At 36.9% G+C, this 12220-nt stretch overlaps 1 protein-coding gene across 4 annotated transcripts in view; it reads left to right on the forward strand.

Annotated features, from left to right (window-relative positions):
* Positions 1 to 5106: 5106 nt before the first annotated feature.
* Positions 5107 to 12220, forward strand: part of LIX1 (limb and CNS expressed 1) — a 61610-nt gene continuing 54496 nt past the window's right edge. Inside the window, exons 1-2 of one of the 4 annotated variants that reach the window (XM_077863641.1) lie at positions 5107 to 5833; positions 7604 to 7749. In XM_077863641.1, coding sequence (XP_077719767.1) covers positions 7668 to 7749 — 82 coding nt within the window. In that variant the 5' untranslated portion in view covers positions 5107 to 5833; positions 7604 to 7667. Of the gene's footprint in view, positions 5834 to 6827; positions 7750 to 8487; positions 8547 to 12220 lie in introns of those variants that run through there. The other 3 variants (XM_077863651.1, XM_077863652.1, XM_077863636.1) reach the window with 3 other exon arrangements.

The following is a 12220-nucleotide window of genomic DNA, read 5'->3' on the forward strand; positions in this document are numbered from 1 at the left end:
ATAGCTGGCTGTCTGAGCTTTCTCCTGATCTTTAAAGGGTACTAGCCAGAAGATAATCATTCTTAGTCAAGTACTCAGTAAAATTTATGACAAAAGAAATAGTTGCGTAATTAAAGAACCTAACAGGTAAAACTGCTGCCCTAAAGGTTTATCAGCCGCTTCCATAGGTGGAGGGATGAGTTCATTTGGTTCTCAGGGAGAGCATTACCCTGAGGTATAGGTTATGTGAAGTCAATACTGTGGATGTCAAAGGCTCACCATCTCCATTTTTTTCCATCTCTCTTCAACATCTCCTTAGTATCAGACCATATCTTAGTTTGACCTTGATTTGCTGTATGTCTGGAACCAGCCTGTTGCAACTGTAGAAGGCTGGGAGTGAGGTAAAGTTCAAAATAACCATGGCTTACACAGTTGTGTAATAACTAGGAGTGTGGGAATAACTCCAAAGACTACGACACTTGGCTGTGAGTGACTAATAATTCTGTATTTTAAATATGTTTACTTCTCCTTAATATTGTAAATGATGACATTAAAATTAGCATTTTATATGACATTTAAAATCATTATTGTAGGCTTAATTCCACAAATAGGAGTATGCCTCATAACACAAATATGGTACTTAGAACATTTGTCACGATATTACATGCATCCATTTTAAAAAATGTAACCACCTGAATGAATTAAAAAGCTTACTGTAACTGCTATTGATAGAAGAGGCTTGGCTTACACTAGGAAAAGAATACAATATGCAGATAAGTTTTGCAAGTGCTTGATGTTGTCTAAAGATACTGAGGGAGTATATAGATTTTTAAGATAAAATTTTTGTCAACTGAAAGCCTCCACTATATTTTCAAAGACAAGAATAAACAATTATATGACAGTACAAAGTAGATTGAAGAACCTGGTACCATTGAACTCATGCTGAGGAACTTCTAAGGACAATGGATAGGTGAAAGGCCAGTGATTTGGTGAGTTGTGGGGAAGAGGTATTTGGTTGAATAGGTAGACTGAAAAAGACCTCGCAAAGAGGAAGTCATATAGAAGATGATGTAATATGCTGTAGTTGGGAAAGGGGTGTTACGCAGCAAAGAGCCAAATTAAAGATGATTTAAAAATTTTTTTGGAATTATCTTGATGTATTGCAAAAGGAACAATTGTAGATTTTGAACACGATAGTGATTTGACTTTAAAGATACTGGGAGAGCTCCTGGCTGGCTCACTTGGTAGAGATGCAACTTTTTTTTACAGATTATTTATTAGAGAAAGAGAGCACGTGGGTGCAGAGGCTGGAGGAGGGGCAGAGGGAGGGAGATAGTAGTAGTAGTAGTAGTAGTAGTAGTAGTAGTAGTAGTAGTAGCCCCACTGAGCAGGGAGCTTGGAGCGGGGCTAGATCCCAGGACCCTTGGCATCATGACCAGAGCCAGAGGCAGACACTTAACTGACTGAGCCACTCAGGCACCCTAGTCATGCAACTCTTGATCTAGCGTCATGAGTTCAAGCCCCACATTGGGAATAGACATTATTTTTTTAAAAAATTTTTTTAAATTTAAGAATAATAAAGTGAGTGGGAGGGAGAAATGAGGGAACGTCCGTGTTAGACAATTTATCGAAGGAATCAAACAGAAGCTAAAATGCTGCACAGCCAGCTCAAGTGCTAAGGTTAAGACAGTCTGGGATAGAATATTTTACTAGCGATATAGAGATTATTGATTATCTTATTTTTATTTTAGATATGAGAAAGCATTTTTAGGTCTAAAATTACTTGCCCAAGTCACATGGAGTAATACATAGGGTTGGGAGTGAGTGGAAGGAAAAGATGGAATTGGTACTTACCAGAAAGGCAAAAGGTAGCAAAACCAGAATACTCAAGTGGTTAGAACTTTGTATCCAGCCCAAAGGTCTCTTGTGCAAAGTTACCAAGGTCCACACACTTTGACGTGTCTTCCTGGTATTGTGGAGGTATGAGAGGAGACAGTCCTTACAACCAGGTCCAGATTTTGAGTCCTATCCCCCACAAAATTTCCTCCCTTTTTAGAAAACAGGTTGGTTGGTTTGGTTTTGTTTTTTCCATGATAAGCATTTCATTTTCTCAGAGACCCAAAAAAACCCATCTCAATAGACTAAAGCCTGGAATGGAACACTTCTGTTTTTTTGTGGGGAGGTGGGAAGGGGGCAGGGTGATGGGGTGGAACAGTACTTTTTCCTTGAGCTCAAGGCTCCTGAAGTATCTGGAGAGGATCAGAAGAGTATATTATTCTCGAACTTGGTCTTTCTCTAGTTTTCTTTTTGTGGAAAAATAGGCCCCTTTTCTATACAGTTTTCTATTTCCTTTAAACAAATTTTGAAAAGAAGTATTTCTCCTGTGTCAACAGGATGCATGCTAAGTGCAGTACTCTGGTAGTGACTGCATAGGAAGTGAAATGGAAATTATAGTTTACAGTGTGAAATAGATGGGCACAAGGCTTTTATCTTAATGTAAGCATATCCATAAATATAGCCTGAATTGAATTAAGAGTATACTAATGATGCAATCTTTACAGGAACCTTCATCTAAAATATATGGAGCTATGAAATTACTGGCTTGCTTGAACCTAACATAGCCATCAACTAATCTCAGGCTTAAGTCATTTATTTATAACCAATAAACATTCTTCCTGGATTTGTTTTAATCTAATATTATTAATATTTTTCACAGTCTAGGTTTTCATTTTACTAGGCTCATTACTGTCGCAAAGATTTTAAACAACCCAAGGAACACATACCCCCAGAAACATGGCTATCTACTGTTTAAAAAAAAAAGAAGGTAGCTTCAGTTAGTCTATGTAAACAATGTGTGTTTCATCCCCCCAGAATGGCTTTCCTTTATACAAGACCTCAACTCTTCATTTGAGGAGAGGCTTAAAGACTCAGCTGGAGTTCACACGCCTCTTTTAGGATCAATCTGATCACTCTATAGCCACAACTTGTAATTACACCCAGCAAAATAAACTCCTGTCCTGGACAGCAGGATGTGAGGGTGAGGAGTGTAGCGGGGGTGGTTCATGTGAAAAAATGCAAGGAGAGGGAGAAGAACCAATAATTAGATAAACTTACATGAAAGAAAATTTTGTTATAAAGGCCGGTGGAAAGATTCACTCCAAAAACAAAAACTGTTAAACTATTCTTTTCAAAGTATATATTATGCCAGAAGTCAGCCAGCCACAGTTAAGGTAGTGAGTTCAGTTTTTATAGAACACATATCTAATCACCCAAGGGCTTGGCATCATTATCTCCAGTCTTGTAAATGAACATTCAAGTTTTCTCACCTTTAAATATTTCTGGGTTTATCCTGAAAATTTAACCTGTCAACTAGCAAAACCTCCTCTTGTGAGATCTTTGGCCCCTCAAGTATTTCTTAAAGAATCAATTTTTTATTTCTCTTTCAAGACCAAATACCGAGACAGGGCTACGTAACTGCTTACTTAAAACAGTCAAGATGACATGGGCTCGTTCAGGCCCCCAAATATATATGTGTATTTATATATAAAACAGAAGGTTTAGGTAAATGGGTATATACTTTGGGTATATACTTTCATTGTGCTTTCTGGTTAAGAATGTTGATTCTGACTGCCCTGACAAGGCTAAAGAGCAGCTTATTAGTAGTTTTATCTGGTAAGGAAGGATATTATTTTAAGAAAGGTTTTTTTTTTGTAATATTGTATGCAAATGAGATGTACATTCTTTTAACCAGTAAATGGGATATTAATCAATTTTCTAGTCATCTGTTCATGCAGTTATACAGGTTAGTATTTATGATGATTTCCTAAATGTGAAATATCAGAGTAAAATTGTCTGAGGTAAAGTTACCTTATGTTACCTGGTTCTTCTGCATTTATTTTGTCTCAAGTTGCCTTTCCAAATGACCATAAATACCTTGATTCAAACATCTCATTGGTCCTTTCCCAGTTGAGAGTTAACAAAGTTGATGCTAACCAGCCATTCATTCTTCCTACCGGTCTCTTCAGCTTCGTTTAGCTGACACTAAACAGTCATTAGTCATTACCTCTGCAAAGTCAGTTTTTTCCTGGCCTTGCCCTTCTTCACCCTCCAACACAGCCCTAGAAACAGTCTTGCTCACAGCCCTGACCCTCTTCTGCCAATCCAGCTCTTAGGCCCTTCTAGCTCCCTTCACTTATCTCCCGTTGGAATTTGGAAGGAGCCACTCTCAATCTTTCCTATTGCTTTTGTAAAGAACACACTCTCTCATTTTATTTAACTGTATCACTTCAATTCTTTGTCATTTTATTTACTTTGTCTTAAGTTGTAAATTTTCAAGTTTCAAAACATTAGCAAGTAAGTGAAGAAATTATTTCAGGAAAGATAATCTTCAAAAATTTCGATTAGTGTCTTCTCGTTCTATCACTTGATTCCTGGGATGAGTAGCTATGACTTGGCTCAGGTTCAGTTACAGCAGGCCTCTTCTATAAGGAGTCTGCATGCCTGCATGCCTGGAATTGTTCACTCACCTACATGCCCATTCTCACGGTTCACCTATTCCAGCCTCCTTTTCTAGGACAGAGCAGATCCTGAAGTGGGGAGGCAAGGAGAAGAGTGGAAGCTCTTTTCTGTTTTCAACCAAAGATGATTCTTTGATGCATATATTATGTATTTTAACATTCTGGATGTTATTTCAACTGGTGATCCCCACTTCCTTATCCTTTTTCTACCTGTAATAAGCAACTTAACAAAAATATTACTGGAATGATAGGAATGAATTTTCTTTTCCTTACCAGCAAAGTTATTATTTCTGTAGACTTTTGTAGCATTATACATGTACTGGAGCAAAATATACTACTTTGATTTTTTACCTTTTCAGAGTTCTGTACTCCCTGGGAGCTTGGTAAGTATGCTGTTGCCCTGACCCTTCCTCTTTTACCATTGGGTAATAAGTTTTGATTACTAAATATGTCGTTTGGATGCCATTTCTCACACTTCTGTGTAGTATTCTAACAAGTTTTGTAAAGATATCATTTTGGTTTTCGCTGTGGTTAGCTACCCTTGTTTTAATACTTGAATTTTGCTTTTGGCATATGTCTACAGATTGTTGAGGTTGACAGTGAAATCTAGCATGTGAACTGTAGAATCTGTACAAAATAGATATATTACGTAAGGATTTCTCAGGCTTTTCCATCTCCCTCCGGTAATTTCTACATCAAAAGTAGAGAATGGTAAGAAACCACTGAGTTGGTTTTTTAGACTGTGTTACAACAAAACTGTAGGGTGAGAAGTCTTTATGGGTGGACAAGGAAGAAACCGTTAGCAGAGGATTTGGAAAACCGCTGAAGCTTTGGACCTGATTAGAAAGAAGAAACTATACTATCCAAATGGAATGTTGTACGGTCCACCTTTCTAGAATTCTTTTTTCGTTTCTTAAAATATAACTCAGTTAAAGATCATGATATTTTTACAGAATTATTTTTGCAAAGCTGTTTCGGGGTTATCTAAGCAGACTCTTAATTACAGTTTGCTTTCTTTAGAAAAATCATATGGGAGTGGAAGATTAATTTTCTTAACAAATTCTTATTTGGCATTAGTGATAAATATCTTCAAGTTCACCCTATCTTTGAATTTACTGTGGGAATTTACTGTGGTTTGAAGACCAGTCCAACTGTTAGGAAGTAAGTATATAACTTTTCAGAAGACTAGAAAATGTGTAATAATATTTGTGGTCATTTGTAATATAGCTACGGAATCACAGATACTAGATTTGAAAGAAGGCATCCAGTTCAGCCCTCTAATTTTCTAAATGAGGACTCTGAGCCCAGAGACGAATGACTTCTTCAATGTAATACAGGTAACAAAAAATCAAATCTTAAATCTTACTAATATAAAATTCTTACTAATATAAAATTTTTTCCACGACACAACCCAACCAAAATATTTTTATGTACTTCTAGAATTAAATTGCAGCCCATAAGAAGTCCATTTATTGATTGAAACTCAAGCATCAACCAGTTTTTATATTATCAATCTCATTCCTTTGAGAATTCTTGTTTCTCTAATGGAAACCTTAAATATCCTGGTTTCTAGTTCAGTATCATGCTGGAAATACTTGCATTCATTTATACTTTGTGTCCAATCACTTTATAATAATAGGCTTTTTGTCTACAAACCATATAGTTTCTCTTTTAAATTATAAACTCATGAAAGGCAAAGATACTGATGACTTCCTATTTGGCACAGACCCTGTAAAGGACACTGTGGGACCCTAAATAAATGTCTTATCCTGAAGTGCTACTTCTTTCAAGGTCTTTTTTATTATAATATCATTGCACAATGGGGCAGCCCCATGTCTCTGTTGTGTGTGACATATACTCCCTGTGGACGTTTAGTAAGTAATAGTCATTATGATAAGAATTATCATAAGGCCATTTCTTTTGTTTCCTTTTATTAAGTCCACCCTTCTACCAACTAGCTGAGGAAGCCTATCACATGCAAAACATTTTATATTGTCTTTAAAGGACTGTTTTCAGTCAATCATATAATATAACACCATTATGGAATCTGAAAATTGGAAGGAACATTGGAGAGCACTCTCTTGAGCCAACTCTGGAAAAGTACTTGAAGCAAAAGTAGAGTAGTCCTCAACAAGTCTTCAATAACTAACATAGGTTACAGCCATTAAAATCAGTTCTTCTATATCTGGTATAAATCCTAATTACTACAATGGAATCCCATGACTTATATTTATGTCTCCGGTGGAAAAACTATTTAACCATGTTGTGAGTGGTATGGGAAATAGAGAAATCTATTAAAATCTATTAAGATATTTCAGGTATTTTCAAAAGAACATATTCTTTTGAAAAATATACTTTTGCTTCTCCTGAAAATTTTAATTGAAAGAATTACCATGAAACAAAAAGGAGTGATACCAGATTTCATTAAACTCAATCTTGGGAATGATTGCCTCGAAGATAAATAGGAAAACAAACATTCCCAGGCAAGCCAAAAGACAGTGCACAAGGTTTTACTTGCCACTACCCATCAGAAATTATTATAGCTTGGGTGAGGGGGAAAAAAATTAATCGTGGTTTCCAAAGAGATGCTCCTGAATTCAAATAGAAAGCATAATTTGGTGCCTGGCTATATTCAAAATCTTTATAGCAGCACTTCTTTACCAAAGAAGAACTTAGATTGTATTAATTCTTAACTGGAAATCCTGAGCTGGAAATTCCTTTGTTACTAAGATAACTTCCTTGAGACAAAGAACATTCTTGATTTTATACCTGGGGACAGCACATTTGACGTTGGAGAACCAAAAGAAATTCCCAGGTCAGAAAGCTGTATGCCATTCAGGCAAAATCTGGTTGGAGAGGAAAGCTGGTCCCATGATTAGCGAGCTTCCCCAGCTAGCCTGTAGGTGGGTGTGTTTAACAGAAGGAAGCAATGGGAACCCGCCTGTCAGCCAGCCTTTAGAGCTAATTAGCTCAGCATACAACAAAGATAAGTGAGCCTGGGAGGAGGGCCCCCTGAGGGGTCTTTAGATTCTGGGAAATGTCTGATTGGCAGATGTTAAAAGGGATTCTTTGGTAATCCTGTGCATCAATGAGCTGTACAAATTCAGTCCAGGACTGCAAGAATTCAGGCATGAGGACACTGTGCAGCAGGCTCACACAGGCAGACCCAAGATGGACAGAACCTTGGAATCCCTGAGACACATCATTGCCCAAGTCTTGCCTCACAGAGACCCGGCTTTAGTCTTCAAAGACTGTAAGTACTGAAGGGGAAAAAGTTTTCTGAAAATAGTCCTAAATGTCTAGTCACATCCTATTTAAGTATGATTTCTCCTAAATCTCTGTAGTCGTGTGCTGTGGTCTAAGTGATATTTAACTTGTTCCTGACTTCAGTCAGGAAAATGATTTCATTTCACCTACGAGTATTAGTCGCTGGGTTATTTTGTCAGCGATACATCTTGCTAACCGTTTAGAAGTCTTTTCTAAAATACAAGAGTCTCTTAAGACTTAATGAACTCTTCCAGATGCCTTTTTAAATAAAGCAAGGCTGATTGCTACTGAGATTAAAACTAAAAATAACTTATCTATGATAATAAATATTCTGTATTTGTTAACCTGTTTAATCCTCAGTAACATATATTAACTGTGTTGAATCAAATATTGTGTTTGTTTGAAAATTTTTGTGGCAAACAAACAATAAATCACCAGTGAACTCTTAAATTTTGGTAACAAATTCTAACATTTTAGTTAAAAGGCCAATAAAATTAGAGTCTTCCCACCTTTGCAACACCCCCCCCCAAAAAAAAAAAATTGAAACAGCTATGGCAAAGTTATTTCAAAATCTTTTTTTCAATGTTTATGAAAAATAATTCGATCAAGCTCTCCAATTCTAGCAATACTATTAAACCATTTGTCATGTAACTTACTTTCTGGAACCAATTTGATTTCCTGCTGCTGCAAAACAGACTATCTTCGTGTTGTATCTTATCTACAGTGAGTTTCATATTACAAAGAGCTTCTGAAATAGAATTTTGCCATGGAACTGCCCAAAAGGTAAAATGCATATGGAATTTTTTTTTCTTCAATAAGTTACAGCTTTCTTTGTGAATCTTGTTATGTTTGTCTCCATCAAAACATCAATGCTTTGGATTTTTGCTCTCTGATTGCTGAATAATGTTAGTTTCCAGATGTCCTTTTAGTTTATATTTCTCATATGTGTGATGAAGAAAAAGAAATGTTAGGCCATTTTATTCTACAAAATATTCTTCTTAGAAATTAAACTGTTACATATATGCCCTTTAATGGCTTAGTTAAAGCACTTTATTTCCTTCTTATCTTCCTTCCTTCTTTCTGTCTTTTTAAATATTGTCTTCAAGCATATGTCAATAGCTATGCTAGACTCATAAAAATCACTCCTCCCCCAATCCAGCCTGGAGTCTATTCAGGTTTAGAGTGTTTCTTTAAGTGAAAAGGGAAGGAAAGAATGTCTTTCTCCTACAATAGCACTGAATTCACCAGTGAAGGGTAAAAGGGCTCTTGACCTGCTCAAAGCTTTGGATAAATTGTATAGAACCAGGGGTCTTATGCTGCTGGTTTGGAGAGTGGAAGCAGTAAGAAGAAATAGAGGAACAATTTTTCCCTGAGTTTCTTGTGAATTTAAGAAATCTAATCTGAAACTATGAGGTCTTCTTTTTGAGCTGAACTAAATCCCAGTAATTATTTACAATTTAGCAGAGAGAATAAAATAGAAGAGGAGTTGAAATAAAGCACACATTATGTTCTGTCATCCAGACCTTTGCAGAAACTCTTTTATATGGAAAGATAAAGAAATGTCTTACTTTATATATTTCATTCATTCACATAGAACCTAAATTTGATCGGATAGCATTGCCCTGGAATGGGCTGTACTCTACAACTGCTTGCCTGGCTTAATAGGTGTGGGTATTAAACGGCTGATCCTCTCCCTTCAGGTGTTTCTAATCTGAGAAATGACTAAATGAAAGTAAGCCAAATGGCAAGTTTCTGTACCAGCAGTTTTTATAACACTGAAACACCTAACCACTCAGCATCCTCATGGAGTAAATGGGAACAGGCTTACTCCCTTTCTGGGGCAGGACATCAAAAGTCTGCCTGGGGATTATGCCATGCCTTGGCAACCTATCGTGCACGTGCCAGAGGTTAGCACGTGGACTCATTTTCTTTGGCACACCCATAAGCTGCTGCCACCACACTCATCTTTTACACAGCTTGTAAAAAGCTGCCATCAGTCCTGAAAGGCAAGTTTTGAGCAGCCTCCTCTCTTCCTCGTCGCTCTCGGCCTCTTTCCCCCCACCCCAGTCCAGTCTCTTCCTGCCAGAAGGAAAGAGCTGAGCGCTTGAGTACATCACTGCCAGATCCTTAAGAAAAATTGCTACCTTGCTTTCCTACAAGATGAAAAGCCAATCCAAGAATTTTTAAAACCCAGCACAGTTGAACAAAGGAGCATTAACATATACACAGTCTCTCTCTCTCTCTCTCTCTCTCTCTTTCTCTCTCTCTCTCTCTCTCTCAAAATGTTTTTCTTTATTTTCTCTTCTACAAATGCAAGGGCGGTGTTTTTCTCTTTTCATTCTTTGGAAACACATAATACAAGGGATGTAAAGGATCATTGGATTAATTTTTTTGCCCTCAATGGCTTTTGATTTATTTAAAAACAAGCAATTGTAAATTGAATTTTCTCTTCAAGTTGGTCAGGAAAAGCACCCAGAGAGTTTTCTGGTCTGAGACTGATACACATGGGGATAGTTATATTCATTTAAGGAAATATCATTTGGATGCTTTTCTCAGCCAAGGAGGCCCTCCAAGTGGCTTGTTGCAATGCATTAAGTCTCTTATTTGTTTTAGACAAGGTGTTCATCTGGCAAGAGCTGTGCTTTGTTTTTTTATTTTCTTTCCTGGACAGAAATGAATTCCATAACAATTTTTTGCTTTTTTTCCAGAACTATTTCACATTTCAAATGAAAAGTAATGGAAATAAGGTGGGCTCTCCATTTGGAATTTGCTCATCTAAGCTGACCCTGGACTGTTCTCCACTATCTAAATGTCTCAAAGTTATAACAAGTAATGCTTAGAGTCTCCAAACCAACAGACAGAATTTCTTTGCAGGGAAATTAAGGCATCTCTCCATGTTGCCTTTCATTTCTGGCTTGTTCAGCATCCAATTTCTTTTTGCTTGCCAAGTGTCACAATCAAAGATGAGCTATCCTAAAAACAGCCCTTGTCAATTCTTTTGAAAGTGTGTGGGTGAGCTTACTATTTGTTTGCCACCACTTGACAGTTCCTCATGTGCTTTCTCAAAGGAAATCCACATGATTTCAAGATGGCTGCACTTTCAGATTCTACTCTAAGTTAACTCTTCACATGACAAGAGCATAAAATGTTTATCTGCCATCTTTGGGCTTGCCCTTTATCCATTCACGGTAATGCTAAGATATCAAGTCTTCATCATGTGATGACAGACACTCTGCAAGGACATTTTTTCGCAGCAAACCAGTAATGTAGGTACTATTGTTATTTGTAGGTGAGGAAACTGAAGCTCCTGGAAGTTAAAGTTGCTTCCCCAAGGTCACATGGTTAATGAGTGATAGAGCCAGAATTCAAAGGCCTATTCCAATTCCTCACCTTTAGCCACTACAAAACATTACCTCTCAGAAGTCTTACATTACCATGGAATTTATACTGTCATGGGAAAATGGAGTGGGTGGAGAGGGGATTGAAATGAACTCCTCTGGGAGTATGGAGGGAGCCCATTAAATATGCACATCTGTAAAACAAAAAGTTAAAAAAATAAAATAAAATGCACATCTGAGCAGGAATGTGACAGCAGGGTCGGAGGGGAAGAGTGTTTTTGTGGAGAAAGAAGAGCTTGTCCAAAGACATATCAGGCAATACAAGAACAGTGCATTGGGGAGGTGGAGACAAGGCTGTAAAGGCAGGTGAAATCATGCAGAAGTGCAGGCATCAGGTAGCCATTATAGTTAATGATGATGCTAGATTAGTTCTGTAAGTTTATGGCCTTACGTTGCATTGGGAAAAATATTATATTGACATCCATTGGAGGTACACTTCCTGATACTAAGTTAGGGAGAGTTGCAGCTTTTTCAATAGAAAAAAAATCCTCTTGTCCTCTTGCCCATTCACACAGGATGCAAAATTTGCAAATGTAAACATGCTTGTAGTGAGAAATCACTTTGATTAACTGAAAGTCAAAGTACAAGGCAAACTTTCTTAAAACATATTGATAAAAAACGATCTTAGTCATCACTGAAGCCTTGAGAATCTGTGGTTTCCAGCACTGACTGATAAAATGGCATTAAGTTTCATTAATATGTTATTCCAAGTTTCATAATGAAAAAGTGAGAAGAAACCTTTACTGAACATTGCACAATTAGAAGCAAATTTCTCACATATTTGAGGTGCATTACCTTCCATTTGGGAAATATTTTTCTGCATGAAAGGTTTTATTTATATCAGATAGGTGAATACTTCAAAAAGTACACTTTTACCCTTTGGAAAAATTGGACCAGACTATAAAGCTATTAAAAACATCTTAGTAATCATGAATCTGGCTGTATGCAACCCAAAAGAGCAAAAATCCTCAGGAGTAAAGTATTTTCTCCATTGCATGCTTTTTAGTGTAGTTATCTGAAATCTATAAATTTGATGATACATTTATGGTTTTTGCACTT

Source organism: Canis aureus, chromosome 2 (assembly GCF_053574225.1).
Source record: "Canis aureus isolate CA01 chromosome 2, VMU_Caureus_v.1.0, whole genome shotgun sequence".
In the NCBI taxonomy this organism is placed as follows: Eukaryota; Metazoa; Chordata; class Mammalia; order Carnivora; family Canidae; genus Canis; species Canis aureus.